The sequence below is a fragment of the Phragmites australis genome, chromosome 10, assembly GCF_958298935.1.
Source record: "Phragmites australis chromosome 10, lpPhrAust1.1, whole genome shotgun sequence".
NCBI classification, from domain to species: domain Eukaryota; kingdom Viridiplantae; phylum Streptophyta; class Magnoliopsida; order Poales; family Poaceae; genus Phragmites; species Phragmites australis.
In genome coordinates this window covers 2,337,156-2,360,639 of record NC_084930.1, presented here as the reverse complement: position 1 = coordinate 2,360,639, position 23,484 = coordinate 2,337,156, and the positions used below count along the sequence as shown (strand labels likewise).

The following is a 23,484-nucleotide window of genomic DNA, read 5'->3' as shown; positions in this document are numbered from 1 at the left end:
ATATATGTTTTTGTTTGGTTGCATGTGTAGGATTGTATGAGTTGGTACAAGATCATGTTTGGTTGGTTGTATTGGGTAACCATGGTAACCTTACCCCCCTGAATGCTTTCTATTGTCTGTTTTTACATCTTCTCATGGTCTGCCGCCTTGATTTATCTATTGCCTTCACTTTCGTCGTCGACAAAGTGACAACATAAACTCACGAAGCAACCAAACTTAGTGGTCTATATGGCACAAAGTGATAGCACAAAGAAGCAACAACAACAATGTACAATAGATTCCTAGAAATTTCAAGACCGATGATTGTGAATCTAGCTAAAAAGCAAATGGCACTTTAGAAAGCCAGTACATTTAGTAAAATGTACACTAAAATCCCCAAAAACATTCAAGAAAATATTACAAATCCAATAGTAAAATCAAATGGCACTGCATAGGTTTGAAATGCAGCAAATCCAATAGCCATCGAATGGAAAAAACTTGCCTTGTGGAAATCAGTAAAAAAGCAGCAAATCCAACAACAGATGAACTTTCCAAATCCTAAAATTCAGACATAATGTGCTTTAAAATCAAGCACCATGCAACATACTGGCATGTTTCATATAAGTATGGATACATATGAGGCACATAGGAACCAGGAGACTAATAAGTCATGAAAATGTCAACTATGTTAATTAAAACCATACTAGAACATGCCAGGTCTTAAGCTGCCTTATATAATGTTCCCGAATGATTATAATTGCAGAATTCAGCAAACATATGAGGCACAATTCAAAAATGTTGCTTGATCAATTCAGCAAGAATTCTCCCAGAAAACTATCTATAGTTCTATACAAGATTACTAGCCGCAATATATTCTCATATTATGTGAAGTGAACCCAAAGAACTATGCCGACAGAGCATGACGGGCAGCGCCCGTGGGACGGAGGCCGGGAGCACGCGACGTGGGATCAGGGACGCGCCAGCAAAGAGGAACCACGAGGACGATGGTAGGGGCGTGCGAGGCGGGTGGCAGCACAGTGGTGAGGGAGCGGCGACGCGGTGAGGGGGTGGTGGCACAGTGTTGAGAGCAATGCACAAGGGTGTGAGGTGAGGTGACGGGGATGCCCTATACCGTTTCATTCAACAATTTTTGCGGCACCACCTCATACAACATCTTCAAGGAATATTCTTGGAATCTGGATGACCTCATCTTGCACAAGGTGGTTTAATCCAACGAACCAAACACACAGTTGGACTCCGATCCAGAACCAACCGGTACCTACACGGGATGGTACAAGGAACCAAACACTACCCAAGTGTCGAACTTGAACCCCAAATAGATCAAGATGAGCATGCGACCTGCCTGCCTGCCTGACCTTTTCTGTGCCCCTTTATATAACCAAATAAGCCCAAATATAGCCTAGAGATATAGCCTTTTTTTTACTTATTTTAGTAGAATTTGTAAATATCATTATCATATACATTGATAATGTTTTTTTAGCAGAAAACAGTAGGGGAAGCCCCCACTGTGGTATTTTATATCATAAAAGAGGCATCACCTAATGAAAAAGCTAAACAAGCAGAGCAAGCCAAGAAGAAATTTGTGCCCTTCGAGTTTCAAGGAACCGATTCAACCGTAAGGAAATTTCAATAAAGAATCTTTTTTCTAGGTGAGGAAAGTCGGATTAATGCCTCAAAAAATAAAATTGTTTCTCTGTTTCCAAATACACGTGCCTATGATGAAGATGTGCATGAAGAAGGGTTTCTGAAAAACCAAGGATGCCTGCTGCATCATTGTGAAGAATTGAAGGTTATGATCCCAGCATATCTGCAGGAACTGCCAGCAGATGCCACCAAAATGGCACGAGAAGAAGAGGTGGTAGGCAGTTTCTTCAAATTTGTTGGAACATAGAACACAGTTCCTGAATCTTCAATCTTTTCCTTTTAAGAATGTTCCTTGTGTTTAGTCTATCCATTAGAAATAGCCACACAAATACTTTAAGTTTCCTACTGCATTTGGAATTCCAGATCCATTGAAGGGGAGGAGGAGGTTGAAAATATTTCTGAAAGAGAGGTTGTAAAACTTGTTCGCAGTGTAGGTATTGGATCCCCACATGTAATGCCATTCATCAACCATATCAGTACGACTTTAAATTCCATTTATTTTTTCATGTAACATAGTAAGCTCCTGATAAGCCAATTCCGATAAAGGGATGTGAAAGTGATTTTGAATATTTGTAGCTTGTCTGAAAGTGGCCACAGTTATATTTTCATTCTTAGCAAAAGAGAACAGCCTGGGTAGCAGATCTTTAATCAGGCCACCGTCCCAAAGATCATTCCATAACAAGACGGTATCCCCCTTACCAATCTGACAATGAGCTATACCACGGAAGTGATCCACAAATTTGAGGATGTCTCTCCACCAAAAAGATCCTTTGTTACTGGAGACGTGGGGCACGAGTTGGTTTTCTCTATAATATGAATTCCAAGCCAGATGCACTCACGGAAGGTCATGTTTGTTATAGAATTTATTAAGATTTTTCAACAACAAGGCTTCATTCTGAAGTTGGAGATTGATCACCCCTAAACCTTCATGCCTTTTTTGGCCTACAAACTCTCTCTCACTCCACCAGAGACTCTTTGGAGGCATTTATATTTGAACCACGTCATAAGCATTGCCTTCTTGCTCTATCTATGCTCTGAATGACCCCAGCAGGGAGCTTAAGAGAACACATTGTATAAGTGGGGAGCGCAGACAACACTGAATTAACCATTTTCAACCTTTCTGGCATTGTGAGAAAATTTGAGACCGCGGATAACCTTCTTTCCACGCTGTTCATAAGGGGTGTGTGATCCTCAATTTTAGGGCGAGTAGTGCCTAATTGCAGGCCTAAGTAGGTGAAGCGGAACTTTCCAATGGAACAACCAAAGACTCCAATTAGAAGAGGAGCCTTTTCCTGGTCTATGTTGATAGGGATCAATCATGATTTGTCAAAATTCATCTTCAGACCGGTCGATGTAGAGGTGTTGAGAATTGCCTTTAAAGCAAAAATCTCTTTTTTGAGAACCATTCATGAACAACATGGTGTCGTCCACATACTATATGACTGGGGAATCATGATCATGTGAGGTTTGAATTGGCATGGAGAAGATGTCATTTCTATGAGCTTTATTAATTATGCATTGCAAGATGTCAGCAACCAGAACAAAAAGGAGGGGCGATAAAGGATTTTCTTGCCTAACCCCTCTTTTGTATCTAAAAAAATTGCTAGGAACCCCATTCAACAAGACCGCTGAAGAAGCAGAGCCTAAGATTGTCTCTATCCATTTGATCCATCTTTGACTGAAGCCCAATTGGGTGAGCATGAGGAGGATGGCACTATGTTCTACTGTGTCAAAAGCTTTTTTGAAGTCTACCTTCAAGATCACCAATTCTTTCTTTGAGTGGTGACACTGATCTAAATATTCATAAGCCTAGGCAAGACAGTCTTGTACTGTTCTAGATTTGATAAAACCATATTGGTTTCTGTGAATAATAGGAATGATCACCCTCTGCAGTCTGTTGGCTAGAAGCTTTGTGATCAGTTTGAGACTTATGTTAAGCAGAGAGATTCGTCTGTAATATTTGACCACCACTGAGTTATTGTTCTTAGGAATTATGGTGACAAAGGAGGTGTTGATGGCCTGAAGATCTAAGGATTCATGGTAGAAATCTTCACAAAAGAGTAAAAATTAGCTTTGATGATATGCCAACATCTCTTGATAAACATATCATTAAAACTATCAGGGCCTGGCAATTTATCCAAGGGCATACTTTTGACAATCATCTCAATTTCCAAGCAGGAAAAAAAAAATCAAAGATGTTGTCAAGGTGACCAAAACTGTGAACAAGGCCCTCAAGGTCGAACCACATTTTGGTATTTTCAGAAGACCACATTCTGCTCCTAAAGGCATTGTAAAGCAATGCAACCTTCTCCTCATTATTGGAGACTAGACCACCATCCTGAGATTCTAAGGAAGAAATGATATTTCTTCAGAATCTTTCAGTAGCTGTCACATAGAAAAACTTGGTGGTTTCATCTCCAAAAATTGTCCATCTAATTGTACATATTTTTTTTTCCAGTATTCTTTCTTATAGTACAGAAGTTTTAAAGTATGTTTCTTGAGGATGATCCTAAAGTTCTTCTCCCGAATGAAAAGAGGCATGAGTTCCTCTATCCTGTCCTAGAGTACCAAATTATGTAAAGTCAACAATAAAGAGTACCAAATTATGCATGCTTTGCTTTAGACTTGTTTGGTAGAGCTCCACCTCTCAGCTCCACATCAGATCTTCTGTTTATAGGCTAAGATTAAGTTGTTTAAGTTTCTATTTTTAAACTAAAATAGAAACAAATGACTCACTTAAATATTTTTCATTATATCCACAGCTTCAACTCTACAAATTCATAGAGCTAGAAATACCTAGCTCCAAAAATTCTTAGGGTTGAAGCTATGCCAAACATGTACTTAGTTAATAGCTAGTACAAATACCACGTGCATGTACAATTGAAAAATAAAAGAAAATGTACTCTCAAACTCCAGTTGAAACAATAAAGTCTTCTATACTACATTCTTGTACCACTGAAAAAGGAAAGAAATAAGAAAAATGTACTGTCCAGTTGAAATAAAAAAAATCCTCAATAATTTACCTAAATAAATTAAATTGTTCTTGTAAAATTTGTGAGGTTACCATAACCCAAATAAACTGCAGCCAGAGGTGAGCAATGTGAGTTGACTCGAAGTAAAGCGTCCCTCCAAAAATACAGCGCAACCGCTGCGGCGGAGGCGACCCATCCCATTTGGATCCCAAGCATCCTCCGCTTCGTCGGCCATGGCAGCAGCCGGTGACGCCGACTACTCCCCGCCACCGCGTCGCGTGGTCTTCGCCTTCTACCTCACCGGCCACGGCTTCGGCCACGCCACCCGCGCCACCGAGGTCCCTTTCGTCCCTCCTCGCCTCGGGCATTCCCGCGACGACCGCCACTGGTCGTTCGTTCGTTTCGCTGCAGAAGTCTCGGGTTTGACTTGACCCAATTTGTGTGGCTCCGCGATCGCAGGTGGTGCGGCACCTGGTCACAGCGGGGCACGAGGTGCACGTGGCGACGGCCGTGCCGGAGTTCGTCTTCACCGCCGAGGTGCGGTCCCCGCGCCTCCGCGTCCGCAGGGTCCTCCTCGACTGCGGCGCTGTCCAGGCCGACGCACTCACCGTCGACCCCCTTGCCACCCTAGAGAAGGTCCCACGCTGATCCCGATTCCCCATTCCCTGGATCACCGGCTTGTGTAGTTGTGTTGGTTATTATCAGGTTCTGTCCGTATTTGTTGGTTACTGTCTCATATCGATTGCAAAATGCAGTACCGTGAGACGGCAGTGGTGCCCCGCGAGTCGATCCTGAGGGCCGAGGTTGAGTGGCTGAGCTCCATCAAGGCAGACCTAGTGGTACTTTCTGCTACTGTTTGCTGTGATTCAGTCGATGCTAAACTGATGCACATATAGCACTATTGTTAGAACTTAGAAGGGAATGCTGGGCACCGTGTATGCAATATCTGAAATGAACTGGGTTGCGTAATGTGCTTCTGGGGCAGGTCTCGGATGTTGTTCCTGTGGTGTGCAAGGCGGCTGCAGATGCAGGTATCCGCTCCGTGTGCATTGGGAATTTTAGGTGAGCTTTCCCCCTAAATCCCAGCATTTGGCACATCATAGGTTTGGAAGTCCACCTTGTCTACCAGTCAATGTGATGTCTTGCCAAACCTATCAGGATATCACTGAGCTACTGATCATAGTATTAGTATCTATACATATATACTTCAGCTCTGCAGAATCATGTAACTTTCTAGTCTCTGTTGACATGATGATGGTATCTGTCTATCTGGCTGAATGTTGACTTATTTGAAGTAATTCATACTTGCACTTGCACTTAAGAACAACATATGTATCGAATGCACAAAGTTTGCAGTTTGTTTCACTATGTGCAATGTGCAGTTGGGACGTCATATATGCCGAATACATCACGGGGGCTGGATATCATCACCAATCTATTGTTTGGCAGGTTATGTTTTTACTATTTCACAGATCATTAAGCCACCCACTTCACTTTGAAAGTGTTCAGATACTGACCTATATAGATTATTAGTAAATAAGTTCTAACAAGCCACTATAATCTTCTTTAGTACTGTAAAATTCTGTGCATATATGGCAATGGACATTTTGACCTGTTCAATAGTCAGTTGTCTCATCTATTATACAGATAGCTGAGGACTATTCCTGTTGTGACATCTTACTTCGTCTACCTGGATATTGCCCAAGTATATATTTCTCTTTTTCTTTCCTGAAAATTTCTGTGGCCAGTTTTCTTAGCTATCTTGAAAATAGAGCGGTCTTTTATTCCGTAGTGCCGGCTTTCCGTGATGTCATTGATGTGCCTCTAGTGGTAAGAGGATTGCGCAAATCTAGATCTGAGGTATGTATGGTTCTGCTGGAGAATAATCTTCCAAAGCCTTGAGAAAATTCTTGTTATCTAATCCACATGTTTCATTTTTTATTTATTAGGTGAGGAAGGAACTTGGAATTGAGGAGAATGCTAAGGTGCTCGTTTTTAATTTTGGGGGACAGGTGGGTCATTTATTATAGGTAAATTTGATAACTTAGGACATATGTTTCTATTTTGTCATGTTCTAATGTTTTATACGATTATTTTGAACTGTTTGCTTTCAGTAGTTTAATGTGTTCGTCTGATTCCTTGGAATTGAGCTTGCTTATCTTCTGCACAGTTTGTGTTGATTCTTGTTCTTTGAGTAGTCATAATCCTTTTGCAGTGAAGGGGTGCTCATTACCTATTATCGCATACTGAGAAGTATGCTTTTGCAATGACTTGGAAACTCAATATCATTTTGAAATGATGCCCCTGCAACAGTGAAATCATTATGATTATACTTCCTACTAATTTTAGCAGAACACATTATCATCATGTTTCATATGTAACATGCTTATTCAAAAGCTTAGCGATCATGTCTCCTATTCTATATGCTCCTTTGCTTTTATGTGAACTACAGAACTTTAATCACTAATATAATGAAATAATCAGTGTGTTGTTATCACCAGCCAGCAGGATGGGAACTGAAGCAAGAATGGCTGCCTGATGGTTGGATCTGTTTGGTATGCTTTTTATTTTTATTTTGTAGTACAATTATATTCTATTTATTGAATGGTGTAACTGATGTGGTTAGCTAAACTTAGTACTCTCCTCATGAAAGGTTTGTGGTGCATCTGATTCTCAAGATGTTCCTCCGAACTTCATTAAGCTTGCAAAAGATGCTTACACACCTGATGTCATGGCGGCATCTGATTGCATGCTTGGTACATCACAATATTATATGTTGCACTGCTGTATATCTAGTTACTAGTTCTTGTTTCTAATTTTCTTGCTAGATACATATACTTAACTCTCATTGTTTTATAGGTAAAATTGGATATGGAACGGCAAGTGAGGCTTTGGCCTATAAGCTACCATTTGTATTTGTTCGCAGACATTATTTTAATGAAGAGCCATTTTTGCAGAATTTGCTTGAGGTTGAAACACTTCTTACCATCAAACTATGCTAGGAGTAACTTATGTATAGTTGTGTTAAAAATGCCTCATGCTCTGCCCCCTGTCAGCACTACCAAAGCAGCATTGAGATGATTGGAAGGGATTTCCTTACTGGACATTGGAAACCTTATCTACTCCGTGCTCTCACACTTCAACCATGCTACAATGGCCAAATAAATGGTGGCGAGGTAAGTTTTTCTACGTGTGCCAAATGTGGACTTAAAAATGTTTGCATATCAAACTATTTCTACAGTCAGTTGCATTAGAACATTTGCAGCTATGCATAATCAACTGTAAAAAAAGTCAGGATAACATCATAATACTGAGCTCTGCTTATAAAAGATAAGATAGATGTGTCCATTCATAAATCAACTGTATTCTATGGAAGTCGTATTCTTCCACGGATAGGCTAACATTTGTCCGTTCAGGTGGCTGCCCAGATCCTCCAGGACACTGCTGCTGGAAAGAAGTGTACTTTGAATAAAGTGAGTGATTCTACATGACTGTTGAGTGATGAGTTCTGTAATATTTTATTCATTGTTATCACATAGATGTATTTCCCTATTTATGTAACTACATTTCTCATCATCCTGAAGGTTTTTGGTTGTTATGAATAACAAACTTTTTCTCTAAAGGGGGACCATGCTTCTTTGGGAAAGCATACCTCAACTGAAACTCTCAAGCTTTATACCGAGTAAAATAAGCATTTATTGAACATGGAACTGTTTAGATTTTTAATTTGTAAAAAAGATAAGAGCTTGAAGAGATTTTAAAAACCGTGTTTTAAGATTGTAATCTGAACCGGTCAACCTGTTCTATCTTTAATTACAGTTTAATGGAGCAAGACGACTGCAAGATGCCATAGTGTTAGGATATCAACTACAAAGGGCTCCTGGGAGAGATGTTGGCATTCCTGACTGGTACTCCCCATCCAAGACAGAAACTGGTGTGGGTCCAACCTCAGAAAATATTGAAACAAAGGGAAATGCACAATCGTGAGTTACTTGTCCTTGCTTTTCTCATATATCTGTAGTTCCCTCTGATTTCGCTACTGAAGTAGCAAGTTTGATTCTGGTAGATGTTTTGAAGACTTCGAGATACGACATGGGAACCTGCAAGGATTAACAGATACAATGGCATTTTTGAAGACCTTGTCTGGACTAACTGGAATTGAGTTGAAGAGCCCTGAGAAGCAACCTCGAGAGAGAACTGCTGCATCTGTGCTCTTTGACTGGGAGGTACTAATCTGGCAGTCCTTTTTATTCAGTTTAGTGAACTACACGACTATATACACCAAACCTGTTGTTATGTTCATGCATCATGTCTAGAATGTAAGATAGCAAGATCGAATAAGATTACTACAATGTACAATCAGATATTACCTTCCTAAATGTGTACAAGTAGACCAATTTCTCCTATGCTGTAAAGTTTTACCCTCGCATACTACTTGGGACAATTAAATTAAACGATAGTTCATTTTGATGTATTTGGCACAGGCCATGTGACTTAGCCATTTCATGAGACAATCTGCCATGTCAGATTTCAGTTTTTTCTGATAAAACACAGCTCAATGGAAATTTTAATAAGATAAGATACTTTACTCAGCTTTTTGTGTTTCAATTTCTTACCCCAATTTCTATTGTGTAAACTTAAAATCTCATTATTAATGGACCTATTTCTTTTGCTCAATCATAAATTACTTTTCTCATACTTTGTCAATGCATATATATATAACTTGAGTTTTTATTACTTATTACTTGATTGGTTTTGCGGCTTATTGTTATACTTGTAAATATATGGACGACTGAAGTAAGTCATTTGAACAGCTGAATAAATTTTTGGTCTCATGATGATTTCCCTCTGGTTATCTTTGCAGGAGGAAATATATATAGCAAGGGCACCTGGACGATTAGATGTCATGGGTGGCATTGCTGACTATTCTGGAAGTCTTGTTTTGCAGGTATGCTCAATTGCAGTGAAAAATGTTTCTGTGTTAAATTTTAAGTTAGTTAATATGGGGATACTCCAGTCTTATAGATATTTGGCTGTCTAGCTTTCGCATCTTTTGCAACTGAAAGTAGCGTCTTTCTCTAGAGTAATGAAATGATTTTAGCTCAGATTAGATATGTTACAGTAAAAATTGAATATTTAAAAAACTGTAATTTGTTTGAATTTTAATGTATGATGTACTTTCTGCGATTCATTAGTTATTGGATTATTTAGTGGGCAATTGTGGTTGAAACTTTTGAATGCAAATCATAGATGCCCCTTCGGGAAGCCTGTCATGTTGCTGTTCAGAGAAACCATCCCAGCAAGCAGAAGCTATGGAAACATGCTCAAGCAAGACAGCATGAGAGCGCAGGCGTGGTACCTGTGGTACAAATTGTATGTTCTTCCCGATTTAATCTATTCTCAAGCTCTTTCACCACCATTTTTCTTTCAGTTATTTCTGGGGAATGTAAGCACTGCATATTAGATGCATGCCAATAATGCTCATGCTGACTAATTAGAACTTCAGAATACTCGCATTTGGTCAAATGGTTGTTCTTTTGATCTGGCTATTTTGTATTAGCATTTGTGTTAATTCATGATTTGGCGATGCTTATTATCTATTGTAAACATGATTATCTCACAGGTATCATTTGGTTCTGAGTTGAGTCACCGTGCACCCACTTTCGATATGGACCTGTCAGATTTGATGGATGGTGAAAAACCAATATCCTATGAGAAAGCCAGAGAGTTTTTCTGTCGGGATCCATCCCAAAAGTAACCAAATATCTTTTATTTTGCTACAGAACTTCAACTACTCAATTATATTCACGTATTTGTAAACTCACTATCCTATCTCAGATGGGCTGCTTATGTTGCTGGAACAATTTTGGTTTTGATGACTGAGCTTGGTGTACAGTTCACTGACAGCATGAGCATTCTGGTAATCACCTAAGTTTCCATTAGCATGCAATTGTGCATATTAAATCTGGTAGTCACCTAATCAGTTGCTTATCTTCTTTCTGCTCTGAAACTCCAGGTTTCTTCTGCTGTGCCAGAAGGCAAAGGTGTTTCTTCTTCTGCAGCAGTGGAGGTTGCTACAATGTCTGCTATTGTTGCCGCCTATGGTTTGTAGATTGACGATAACTATTTAACCTATCATGAACTCTGAACTCTGAGTAACCTGTCATCTATATGATCCAACATTGCAAGGATGTCCTAAATAGCATCAATGATGTATTTTACTTGTCTGTAGGTTTAAACATCACCCCGAGGGATCTTGCTTTGCTTTGCCAGAAGGTATGATAACAGAAATCTGGTGATAAATATGAGTTACTCAACAAGTTTTTTATGTGCCTAATGTTTTTCAGGTTGAGAATCATGTTGTTGGAGCTCCTTGTGGGGTAATGGATCAAATGACATCCGCATGTGGAGAAGCTAACAAACTCCTTGCCATGGTTTGCCAGGTTAGTGTTGTTTATTAGTTCCAGCATACAGAAGCAGATAGATCCTGCCTTTCTTCCAGTCAAAAGCCATGTTGCTTCTGTATTTGTTTGATCGCACTTTTGCTGCAGCCTGCAGAAGTGAAGGAATTGGTTAGCATACCAACTCATATGCGGTTCTGGGGTCTAGATTCGGGGATACGGCACAGGTAGGAAGCCTTTCCTGACTGAGCTTGTGTTGTCAAGACATTACTTTTGTTATCGAACGAATTGGAGATAATTGCAGTACTGCTATCTATTGAGTAAATAGTATTGGCGGGGGAGATTACGGATCTGTAAGGGTAGGCACTTACATGGGACGAAAGATGATCAAGTGTGCAGCATCCGATTTAGTTTCAAAATTCTTAACTTCAGAGGCCCCTGTTCAGTCTGATTGCTATAAAGAAGATTGTACGGATCTACTGAAATCTGAAGCTGCACTGGAGTATTTGTGCAACCTACCACCTCACAGGTCACACACTTAATGAGTTCACCAAATTGTGTATGGTTCTGGGTACTGCATGGATAGTGATTTCTTACAATAAAATCTCAATTTTCAGATATGAGGCTGTTTATGCAAAAGATATTCCAGAGGTTATTACAGGAGATGCATTTTTAGAGAAATATGGAGATCACAGTGATACGGTAACAATAATTGATCCTAACAGATGTTACAGCGTGAAGGCTCCTACTAGACATCCGATATATGAAAACTTCCGTGTTGAGGTAAGATCTCTCCACCAGATTAATTTTTTCAGCCCTACTAGATCTATTTTCTGAAATTGAAAAGCTTTTATGGTGTGCACAATTTTTGAATTGTTTTCGTTATTTTTCTGAATCATGCTGCAATGACAGTGCCAACATGCTTTTTTTCTTAGTGCTATCATAACTCATAAGTTACAGAACATTGTTAATTAGTCCCAAATTAAGAGCTAAAATATCTGGAGGTTGTTATGAATAGCACTTGTATTCAACATAGGGGCTCTAGGCCCAAATATATACATGTACAGGTGGGGGCAAATATGCAGAAAACCCCTTATACAATGGGAAAAATACAAATACACATATACATCTAACACCCCCCCCCCAAACTCAGGGTGGATCAAGAACACTGAGTTTGGAGAGATAAAACCTGTGCTGAGCTCTCGTCTGTGCCTTCGTGAAGAAATCTGCCAACTGAAGCTCCGAAGGCACATACCGAAGAGCAATCACATCATCCTGTACATGTGCTCGTGTATAAGAAGCATCAACACCAATATGCTTAGTGAGCTCATGCTTCACCGGATCACGAGCAATACTGATAGCACCTGTACTGTCAGACAAAAGAGGAGTCGGTGTAGTAACAGAAACACCAAAATCCTCAAGCAACCACCGTAGCCAAGTAACCTCTGCTGTCACAAGAGCCATAGCTCGCAACTCAGCCTCTGCACTCGAACGAGAAACGGCTGTCTGCTTCTTAGTCTTCCAAGCAATGAGGGAACCACCAAGAAAAACACAATAGGCAGAAAGAGAACGACGATCAGAGGAATCACTAGCCCAAGTGGCATCTGAATAGGCCTGAAGGTGTAAAGAGCTGTAGCGCGGAAAGAACAGACGACGAGAGATAGTCCCACGAAGATAACGCAGAACCCGAAGAAGATGACTATAGTGGAGCTGAGTGGGAGCTGAAACAAACTGACTGAGGATATGTACAAAGTACGAAATGTCAGGACGAGTGACACCAAGATACACAAGACTCCCTACAATGTGACGATAGCGTGTGGGATCAGAAAGAGGCTCACCATCGATGGCACGAAGATGAACATTAAGCTCCATGGGAGTCTCAATAGTACGCTGGTCAGTGAGAGAAGCACGATCAAGGAGTTCCTGAATGTACTTTTCTTGGGACAGATAGAAGCCCTCAGGCGTGGAAGAAACCTCAATTCCAAGGAAGTAACGAAGAAGACCTAGATCAGACATGAGAAACTGCTCACTGAGGCGTGCCTTCACAAAGGCAATGTACTGAGAATCATCTCCAGTAATGATCATATCATCAACATAAAGAAGGAGAAGTGTCCGACCACGAGACGAAGTGTGGACAAAAAGCGCCGGATCATGAGCACTGGTAGAAAAACCAGCAGCACTAACGACAGAAGCAAAGCGCTGAAACCAAGCACGAGGAGCTTGCTTAAGCCCATAAAGAGAGCGACGAAGGCGACAAACCATACCGTCAGGGACGGAATATCCAGGTGGAGGCTGCATATACACCTCACGCAGCTCGCCATTAAGAAAGGCATTCTTGACATCAAGCTGAGAGATGGATCACGCACGAACAGAGGCCACAGCAAGAAGAGTGCGAACAGTGGTCATGTGAGCCACAGGAGCAAAGGTCTCATCATAGTCACGGCCATGCTCCTGCTGAAAACCACGCGCCACAAGGCGAGCCTTGTAACGCTCAAGAGAACCATCAGATCGGGTCTTAACCTTGTAAACCCACTTGCACGTGATAGGACGAACATGTGCAGGAAGGAAAATAAGATCCCACGTGCCAGTGCGCTCAAGAGCAGCAATCTCCTCTGCCATCGCATGCTGTCATTCCTGATGATGAATAGCATCGCGGTAAGAGGTCGGCTCGGAAAGAACAGTGCCAGCAACAAACCGGTCTGGAGGTCGAATCGACCGACGATCATGAAGGGCATAGTGGTGAGACTCAGAAGAAGAATCCTCTGCAGAAGATGACTCACCAGAAGAAGACACATCAGACAAAGATGCATTAGGAGAAGGTGGCACATCAGAGGAAGGCATAGCAGAGGATGGATCTGCAACACGTCGGTCACATGTGTAGAACTGTGTCACAGGTGGCTTATGATCATAGATAGTACCAACTGGAGCCTGAGAAGAAGGCTCCAAAGACGACACCACAGAAGGATCAGAAGAAGAGGGCACCAAGCGTGAGGACTGAGCAGTGACAATAGGAGTATCAGGAAAAGTCAGGAAAGAAAGTGGCTCAACTACGGATGCATGAGAAGCATCTGAAGAAGGACGAGGATAAAAAGGACGAGACTCATCAAAAGTAACATCCCGAGAGATCCTAATCTGACGTCCAATAGGATCCCAACAACGATACCCCTTATGTTCAGCACTATATCCCAGAAAGACACACTCAACAGACTGAGCGGTCAGCTTGGTGCGCTCTCGAGGTGCAAGGAGCACATAGCACACACAACCAAAAAGACGAAGGCTGGAGTAGTCAGGCATCTTCCCACAAAGACGCTCATATGGAATCCCACCATGAAGAGCTGATGAAGGCTGGATGTTAGTCAAATAAGTGGCAGTAGAGACAGCATCAGCCCAAAAATGAGGTGGAACAGAAGAGGCAATCATAAGAGCACGAGCAGTCTCAAGAAGATGACGATGCTTGTGCTCAGCAACACCGTTCTGAGCATGAGCACCAGGACAAGAGAATTGGGTAAGAGTGCCCTGCTCCGAAAGAAACTGGTGAAGGGTTCCAGAAAGGTACTCCCCAGCAGAGTCAGCATGAAAAATCCTAATGGCAGTGTCAAACTGAGTACGAACCATGGTGGCAAATGTCTTATAGATAGATAAAGCCTCACTACGATGTGTCATGAAATAAACCCATGCGTGGCGAGAAAAATCATCTATAAAAAGTATATAGTATCGATGGCCCCCTTTCGAAACGAAGGGAGCCGGACCCCATACATCAGAATGAACAAGATCAAAAGGACGCTTCGACACTGACTCACTAGAATGATAGGGAAGCTGAATCTGCTTACCTAGCCTACATCCCTGACACTGATCCAACGATACATCACCAGAGACGGACCCCAAAAGACCACGACGAACTAATGTAGACAGACGCGAACCACAAAGATGGCCCAAACGATGATGCCACTGAGCAAAGGACGATGAAGACGAAACAGCAAAAGCAGAGCCCACAAGACTGGCAGAGGCAGCAGAAGGAAGACGAAGCCAGTCAAGCTCCCAAAGGCGCTGAGAATCACGTCGACGAGGGCCAGTACCAACCAGGAGACCCGTGCTGCAATCCTGAACACAACAAGAGTCAGAGTCGAGAATGACACGACAACCATGATCAGTGAGCTGGCCAGCTGAGATAAGCTGCATGGTCAGTTTGGGAACATAAGAAACAGCAGGGATATGAAAAGAGTCAGACAAAAGAGTGCCTCGTCCTGCAACAGAAAGGGGTGATCCATCTGCGGTATGAACAGTGATAGGGATAGATGGAGTACTAATGGAAGAAAGATTGGTACGATCATGAGTCATATGAAAAGATGCACCAGAATCAAGAATCCATGGAAAAGTACCTGGAGCGGAAGTGGAAAGTGGTCCCTCAGTGGAAGACTGAGAAGCAGCAGCAGCAGGATTTGACGGTGCAGAGGCCGGAGTAACAGAACCAGCAGCTCCAGGAGGTGCAGAGGTAGCAAGGCGACGAAGCAACATGAGGATCTCCTGTGTCTCAGAACCAGCAGAACCCCTCTGAGAACCTCCAGTACCAGGACTACTAGCACCACTGCTACCCTGTGAAGTACGACCACCACGACGACCCTGAGCCTTCTTCTTCCTGTAACAATAATCCTCCACATGTCCATCCTTATCACAATACTTGCAATGAAGACCGCCACTCCCTCCAGCCCTAGAAGAGGGTGCCACTGAAGAAGGCGTCGCGGGCGGAGGAGGAGGCGAACTAACAGCCAAGGCAGAAGGAGACTGCAGCAGGCCTGCAGTACGAAGACGTGTCTCTTCATTACGAATAGCAGCAAGAGCATCCATCAGAGACACACAAGGCTGACGAGTAAGCAGCTGAGCACGAAGCGGCTCAAACTCAGCACGAAGACGGGTCAAGAAGTCATATGTATGCCGTACCAACAAAGCATTCTTCTGACCCCTGCAGGACTCACAAGTGGCAACTGACAACTGAGGACTAAGAGAATCAAGCTGACGCCACACAACAGACATCTGTGCATAGAACTCCTCAACTGTGGCATCACCCTGCTGTAACAGCTGCTCCTTGCGTAAAGCATCAATATACAATGACTGACCATATGGCTCATAAAGATCACGAAGAGAAGTCCACATCTGATGTGAAAAATCAAAGTAAACAATGTCTGCAGCAAGACGCTCTTCCATACTGGCAACAAGAATAGAGGCAGCACGAGCATCCTCATCCAACCAAGTCCTGTATGCAACAAAATCTGTATCATAAGCTGACAGATTATCATCATAAGAGGCAAACAGCTGCGCCTTGTCATCCTCTGAAGTATTCTCGGGAATCACTGGCTGAATATGGCATACAGGCTTGGGTGGACATGGCAGATCACCAGTAAGAAAATCCCAAAGACGAAGACCCTTCATGTGCCACGTCATCCGTGGCACACAGTCGCGATAATTAGTGCCATTGAAAAGCACCGGACATCGCGGAACCTGGAGACCACCTGACGAAGGAGCTGAGGACGACATCCTGAAGCAAAACACCTGTCGACGGCAAGAGCGCAAGTGAAAAGCGGCGGGCGACGGCAAGTGAGCAGAATAGAAGCTGCGGCGGCGGCAGCAGTTTTTTTTTTTTTTTTAAACACTACCGTTCCAGAGCCAAGCAAGATAAGCCGGCGAAGACTGTAGCAGCAGAGAGCTACGTACAGCCAAAACAGGAGAGAAATGTAGGTCTTTTTTTTTTTTTTGCTCATGGCTCTTCCTTTTTCTGGGTGCTCACGGCTCTGTTGAACAGAGCAAAACAGACGCACCGAGAGATAGAGAGGAGCAGAGGCACGGCGCGGTCCCGACGGCAGGGGAGGCGGGTCCCCAGCGCGGTCCCGACGGCGGTGGAGGTGGCTTCCGGCGTCCTAGTGGCGGAGGGCGAGACCCCGACGGCGGACCCCGAAGCCCGACGGACCCCGACGCGGTGGGTCCCAACGGGGGCGAGGCGAGGTCGGCGGCGGGGGACCCCGTCGGCGGGGCGAGGTCTAGCAGCGGCGCGAATCCGGCGGCGGCGGGACTGTTGAGTCCGGCGGCAGCGCGAATTCGGTGGCGGCGGGACGGGGAGAGGCGAGGTCGGCGGTGGGAGACCCCGTCGGCGGGGTGAGGTCCAGCAGCGGCGCGAATCCGGCAGCGACGGGACTGTTGAGTCCGGCGGCGGCGCAAATTCGGTGGCGGCGGGATGAACTCCGACGGCGACGGCTGGAACGATGGAACAGTAGCGGATCCCTCTGTTCAGAATGAAGAACAGACGGTGATGGTGGTGGGCACGCAAGTGCAACGTGCGGTGGAAAAAGAAATCGGCCAAGGAGAGAGAGAACGAACCCTAACCCTAGTTTTTGGCTCTAATACCATGTTATGAATAGCACTTGTATTCAACATAGGGACTCTAGGCTCAAATATATACATGTACAGGTGGGAGCAAATATGCAGAAAACCCCTTATACAATGGGAAAATACAAATACACATATACATCTAACAGAAGTAACGATAGTTCATTTGATTCCCCTTCACTGTGGAACTTATGCCATCCTAGTACAATATTATCATTGATTGTACTATTGACGTTGTTTTAATTGCTGGTACGTAGGCCTTCAAGACATTGTTAGTAGCAGGTGATACAGATGAGCAATTGTCAGCCCTTGGAGAACTTATGTACCAGGTGAATTTGAGTTTGTCACTACTTTGTTTATCATAATACACCTTTGCTGTACTCCTATTGAACAATGAGATTAACTGTCTAAATATAAACTTGAGGAAATTGTACTTTCATGTGAATTGTTCTTTGGTGCTGCATACTGCTGATGCATTGTTCGACGCATATTTTGGCAGTGCCACTACAGCTATAGTGCATGTGGTCTTGGTTCTGATGGGACTGACAGGCTAGTTAATCTAGTACAAGAAATGCAACATAGGAAGACATCAGATGATGGAAGTTCTGGTCTATTTGGCGCGAAGATCACTGGTGGAGGCTCTGGTGGCTCGGTATGTGTTATTGGGAGAAACTGCGCCAGGAGCAGCGAAGAAATTGTAGAGGTAACTTCACACACTATCCGTTTCACTAGCTGTTTGTGCTTTATCACGGGAGAGATTCACATAGTTGCTTGGCGCTTGCCTTGGACATTTTCAGATTCAGCAGAGGTACAAGGCTGCCACTGGGTACCTGCCGATTCTTTTCGACGGGTCGTCTCCAGGCGCTGGGAAGTTCGGCTACCTGAAAATTCGACGTTGTAGTTCGTCGTCGCCAATTCCTATATGAAGAATTTGGTCGTCTATATTGTGTTGCATGCTATACATATGATTCAATCGTGAAGAATTTAGTCCAGGCCGTTTGTTGAACTTAAGGCGTCTGTCAGAGTATTGAGTGGAGGGATATTCTGGCTAACGGGTCATATGAGCACTGGCGGAGCTTAATGGAGACCAAGGGAGCCTTGGCCCCTCTTTATCTTTAAAAAAATACTTAGTAATGCACAGTAAATATGTATTTATCAAGTAATAAATTAGTTTTTTATATAAGTTTATTGATGAATCTTTTGAATTGGCCTCTCCTTAATTTTTGTTGAAGCTCCGCCACTGCATATGAGTGTGTGGTAGGCGTCTATTCGTATAAATTTTTTTATCAGACGTTTATTTATTTAATTATTTATGTTAGAAAATATTAAAAAAAAAACTCCTGTCCGTGGCGCCATCGGCCGGTGACGACGAGGAGCCGAAGGAGTTATGACCCGGGCTGTCATCTGGGCTATACTCAAGCCGGGCTGCAAACCATAGATCTAACACGGCGTGACTCGGTCAAAACAATTTCCAATTAGCACCTTGTTTGGAGGAAATGGTCAACTATTTCGCATAAAACCCCCTAAACTGATCTGACATTTTTCATAAAACCCCCTAAATTGGATTGCATGTATTAATCACGATCCGATACTTTGCACAAACCCCATAGATTGCATGATCGGTATTTTGTTAATCGCAATCCATATTTTGCAGAACCACTAAATTGTATCGTGATATGATATTTTTGTAACCCCTAAATTAGTCCCTTGTTTGCGGCTGTTATCCTCCTCGCACTCCCTCCCTCCCATGGCCACGGGTGATGATGGCTCCCTTTTGCGTCCAACTACAGTAATCTAGATGTAAAGAACCATTTAAATAATATTTTAACTAATTATTAAGTTGATCATTTTATTAATTTTGACTCTCATGACTAATTAGAATATTATTCTGGTAATCTCAGTGTATTTTTTTTAAAGATTGGAACATATATCTTTCCAACATTTAGCATCACAACACAGTTTAATAAAGAGTGAGTAATTAATATTAGATTACAAATTTTAAAGTATTTACCAAGTTATTACAATTTACAGCAAAAAAGAGTTAGGAGGAGATAAAAATCAACTCAACTCATAAATAACAACAAAAACTACGTAGCGAAAAATTAAAGACTATACAACAAAAGAATGATAGAGCTATATATCCTTAGATTCCATCATAAAAACACGACCTCCAAGTAGCTGCCTACTAATGCTTGCCGTCACCCTCGTCAGGCGTGAAGTAGCCAAAGAAAAACTTATTCTCACCGGTAGCACCTAAAATGACAGTGTGAGTAAGACTTAATCCATAATAGACACTTATAAATAGCCCGGGTTCAAAAATTATGTATTTAGATGTTAGCAAAGATGTGGCCACATGATTAAATAAGTTTCATATGCCACATGCCTATACAATTAAAAAATAAAAGAAAATGTACTCTCCAAATTCCAATTGAAAAAAAAATCCTCTACACTACATTCTTGTATAACTGAACAAGAAAAGAAATAAGAAAAATGTACTCTCCAGTTGAAATAAAAAAATCCTCTATATTTTACCTAAATAAATTAAATTGTTCTTGTAAATTTTGTGAGGTTACCCTGACCCAAATAAACTGCAGTCAGGGGCAGACATTCTGATTAGCACTCACGCGCCAGGCGTATTGCTCGCCGTCGCACTCTGACAGGCCTCACTTTTCTTTTTTGAAATTTTTTCCAAAAACTTTTTCTCAAATTTTTTTAAGCAAAATTTTCTCATTAATTTTTTCTCAAAACTTTTCTTGTAAATTTTTTAATAATTTTTCTCAACATCTTATCTTGATAATTTTTTAAAACTCTCTAAAAATAAAATTATGGAGAGAAAAATATTTTTTAAAAAAGAAAAGTTGCGAGTTACTGTTCGTTGGTGGAGGCGACCCATCCCATTTGGATTCCAAGCTTCCTCCGCTTCGTCGGCCATGGCAGCAGCCGGTGACGCCGACCACTCCCCGCCGCCGCGTCGCCTGGTCTTCGCCTTCTACCTCACCGGCCACGGCTTCGGCCACGCCACCCGCGCCATCGAGGTCCCTTTCGTCCTTCGTCGCCTCGGGCATTCCCGCGACGACCGCCACTGGTCGTTCGTTCGTTTCGCTGCAGAAGTCTCGGGTTTGCTGTGATTCAGTTGATGCTAAACTGATACATATATAGCACTATTTTTAGAACTTAGAAGGGAATGCTGGGCACCGTGTATGCAATATCTGAAATGAACTGGGTTGCGTAATGTGCTTCTGGGGCAGGTCTCGGATGTTGTTCCTGTGGTGTGCAAGGCGGCTGCAGATGTGGGTATCCGCTTGTGTGCATTGGGAATTTTAGGTGAGCTTTTCCCCTAAATCCCAGCATTTGGCACATCATAGGTTTGGAAGTCCACTTTGTCTACCAGTCAATGTGATGTGTTGCCAAACCTATCAGGATATCACTGAGCTACTGATCATAGTATTAGTATTTATACATATATACTTCAGTTCTGCAGAATCATGTAACTTTCTAGTCTCTGTTGGCATGATGATGGTATCTGTCTATCTGACTGAATGTTGACTTATTTGAAGTAATTCATACTTGCACTTGCACTTAAGAACAACATATGTATCGAATGCCTCAAAGTTTGCAGTTTGTTTCACTCTGTTCAATTTGCAGTTGGGACTTCATATATGCCGAATACATCACGGGAGCTGGTTATCATCACCAATCTATTGTTTGACAGGTTATGTTTTTACTATTTCACAGATCATTAAGTCACCCTCTTCACTTTGAAAGTGTTCATATACTGACGTATATAGATTATTAGCAAATAAGTTCTAACTTGCCACTATTATCTGCTTTAGGACTGTAAAATTCTGTGCATATTTGGCAATGGACATTTTGACCTGTTCAATAGTCAGTTGTCTCATTTATTATACAGATATCTGAGGACTATTCCTGTTGTGACATCTTACTTCGTCTACCTGTATACTGCCCAAGTATATATTTCTCCTTTTCTTTCCTGAAAATTTCTGTGGCCAGTTTTCTTAGCTATCTTGAAAATAGAGTGGTCTTTTATTCCGTAGTGCCGGCTTTCCGTGATGTCATTGATGTGCCTCTAGTGGTAAGAGGATTGCGCAAATCTAGATCTGAGGTGTGTATGGTTCTGCTGGAGAATGATCTTCCAAGGCCTTGAGAAAATTCTTGTTACATAATTCTGATTGTACTATTGTTCTTTCTGTTTAATTTCTACTAAGTTTTTAGCAGTTAGTATTGGCACATGGGGCTACATTATTAAGCATCTCTTGATACAAGGCATGCATGGTCATTTTTTAACTGCTGTTTCCTGTGATTGTGTGTAAAGTGTATTATTCGCTGTTGTGATTGCACATATAAATTTGTGCTGAAGTTTCCTCTCTGGACATTACAGATTTGTTGAACAAAGAACCATGGAAGCAGGGCGAAGCCATGTTGGCCCATGTGGGTGCAGATGAACCAAGGGCAAAATAAAAATTCTATCCCATTTTCACCATACATGCACCCTCCATGGCCCAAAATCATGCACCCACAGGCCCAGCCGCCCAGGATGGCAAGCCCAGCAGCCAGCTAACGGGCCAAGCCCATGAAGTGGTGCACCCCCTCCATTTTCTTCTAGCTTCGCCACTGCATGGAAGGTTCGTTCCAGTTGAATCCAGATGCCAGTCCTTTCATACCTGCATCCCTGAGTTCATTTGCAGACAAGATCCCTGAGAAACAAACAGGTAAAACTGAAAACGAGGTCTGTAGTGATTCTGCAGGTTTTGAACTCCCAGATTTGCTTTATTCAGTTGACTACACTCAGAGCTCAGCAGGCCCTAACATTTCTGCAGAGTCGTCATCAAAGGGAGACCCTTCTGGTGGCACTTCTGATCCTTCGCAGTATGAAGAAAATGACTTGGATCAATTTGCTCTGGCCAAATGGGTCTTTTCAATGTTCCCAAATGTCTCCACAGACTTCATTGATGAGTTACTCAAGGCAAATGAATTTGACATGGATCTGACAATTGATATGCTTCATGAGCTGAACTCACAAGATATGCTCCATGATGATGCTGAATTGGGCTTGCCAACTTTCCCAGATATCAATGACCTGCATGATAGCCTGGTATTTTAAACTCTCTGATTCCCCCTCCCCCCTGTACACAATGTGTACTACTGTATATTGTTCCTTCCATTAAATTGCTTCATCCATACTGCATATCATAAGGGCAGAAGCAAAACTTACATTAATTGTGCCCTTTGACAGTTCTTGTGCAGCATGGCTCACAGCTTCTCTTCATTGATCATCTTTTTCACCGCAGGGCCAACCTGGTGCTGAGGTGCCGGAGAGTAGCAGCAATCTCAATCAAGCTCTGCAGAATGAGAAGTCAGCAACAACTTGTGATGTGAATTATGTCCTGCCAACGTTCCCAAAAACCAATTCGCTTCACAATGACCTGGTATGTGGGATTCTATTGATTATTCTGTTTTTTACATACACATTCTTTTCGAGGACAGAAGGGAAAACAATAGATACATCGGTTGCCCCTTCTTCGTAAAATTCTGGACAACATTGATCTGAAAACTTTTCTGATCGGCTGGGTCTGCCTGATGATGATAAGTCTGAGGGGACTTCTGTTGCAAACTGATCTTACATATCAAGAAGCTCTGGTTGATTTGAATTACTGCATGCTGATGTACATATAAATTGGACCCCGTAGTGTTGGCTTAGAAGACAAAGCAGTGGAAGCAGATCTTCCTTTCTGGTTTGCAGGACTAGTTTACCGTTTCTGGTGGTCATCCTGAGTTTTTTTACTGTTGCTGATGGTCATCCTGAGTTTTACAGCCCGTTGTGAACTCCTTTGGTGTTCGTTTTCAGCTAGTGTAGTCTGAACCTGGCAAGTTGTGCTGCTGCAGCTCTTGTATGATATTCTGCGAAGTGCTATCCATACTGCTTGTGGTGTTTGGGTACCAGATTACCAGTCACATATGAATGTTAGTTTACCAGACCATAGTACCTTTCAGTTATTTTACATGTGTTACACTGCCGGTTCTGTTCAAAGATGTGTTCAATTCTCAGCGTGAAATTTCTCCTGCCATTT

At 42.4% G+C, this 23,484-nt stretch overlaps 2 protein-coding genes across 6 annotated transcripts; both read left to right on the top strand.

Moving 5' to 3' along the window:
- Positions 1-4,754: 4,754 nt before the first annotated feature.
- LOC133931350 (L-arabinokinase-like) lies at positions 4,755-18,460 on the top strand. Of its 2 annotated transcripts, XM_062378213.1 has the most exons (28): positions 4,755-4,954; positions 5,076-5,252; positions 5,372-5,455; positions 5,602-5,678; positions 5,999-6,065; positions 6,264-6,321; positions 6,409-6,476; positions 6,566-6,628; positions 7,118-7,171; positions 7,270-7,372; positions 7,476-7,585; positions 7,673-7,792; positions 8,033-8,089; positions 8,436-8,599; positions 8,683-8,842; positions 9,481-9,564; positions 9,867-9,989; positions 10,240-10,370; positions 10,455-10,536; positions 10,633-10,720; positions 10,849-10,892; positions 10,964-11,059; positions 11,168-11,244; positions 11,346-11,546; positions 11,635-11,800; positions 17,653-17,724; positions 17,895-18,098; positions 18,193-18,460. In XM_062378213.1, the coding sequence occupies exons 1-28, from the start codon at positions 4,850-4,852 to the stop codon at positions 18,319-18,321; spliced, it is 2,964 nt and encodes a 987-aa protein (XP_062234197.1). In that variant the 5' UTR covers positions 4,755-4,849; the 3' UTR covers positions 18,322-18,460. The 2 variants fall into 2 exon arrangements, with proteins under 2 accessions (XP_062234197.1, XP_062234198.1); XM_062378214.1 differs by lacking the exon at positions 7,270-7,372 and having other exon boundaries at positions 7,687-7,792.
- A 3,423-nt stretch (positions 18,461-21,883) lies between these two features.
- Positions 21,884-23,394, top strand: LOC133931354 (uncharacterized). 4 transcript variants are annotated; one of them, XM_062378220.1, is made up of 3 exons: positions 21,884-22,508; positions 22,705-22,842; positions 23,005-23,394. In XM_062378220.1, exons 1-3 carry the CDS (start codon positions 22,032-22,034, stop codon positions 23,029-23,031), a joined length of 642 nt encoding a protein of 213 aa, XP_062234204.1. In that variant the 5' UTR covers positions 21,884-22,031; the 3' UTR covers positions 23,032-23,394. The 4 variants fall into 4 exon arrangements, with proteins under 4 accessions (XP_062234204.1, XP_062234206.1, XP_062234205.1 ...); XM_062378222.1 differs by lacking the exon at positions 23,005-23,394 and having other exon boundaries at positions 21,884-22,125; positions 22,234-22,508; positions 22,705-22,974; XM_062378221.1 differs by lacking the exon at positions 23,005-23,394 and having other exon boundaries at positions 21,884-22,125; positions 22,216-22,508; positions 22,705-22,974.
- Positions 23,395-23,484: the final 90 nt, after the last annotated feature.

What these genes read in the sequence shown, in the direction of transcription:
- LOC133931350 (XM_062378213.1), top strand. Translation starts at nt 4,850, where the DNA reads ATGGCAGCAGCCGGTGACGCCGACTACTCCCCGCCACCGCGTCGCGTG. An exon ending in TGCAACCTACCACCTCACAG is followed by an intron (nt 11,547 to 11,634) that starts GTCACACACTTA and finishes CTCAATTTTCAG; the next exon opens with ATATGAGGCTGTTTATGCAA. An exon ending in ATGAAAACTTCCGTGTTGAG is followed by an intron (nt 11,801 to 17,652) that starts GTAAGATCTCTC and finishes GCTGGTACGTAG; the next exon opens with GCCTTCAAGACATTGTTAGT.
- LOC133931354 (XM_062378219.1), top strand. Translation starts at nt 22,032, where the DNA reads ATGGAAGGTTCGTTCCAGTTGAATCCAGATGCCAGTCCTTTCATACCT. An exon ending in ATGACCTGCATGATAGCCTG is followed by an intron (nt 22,509 to 22,704) that starts GTATTTTAAACT and finishes TTTTCACCGCAG; the next exon opens with GGCCAACCTGGTGCTGAGGT.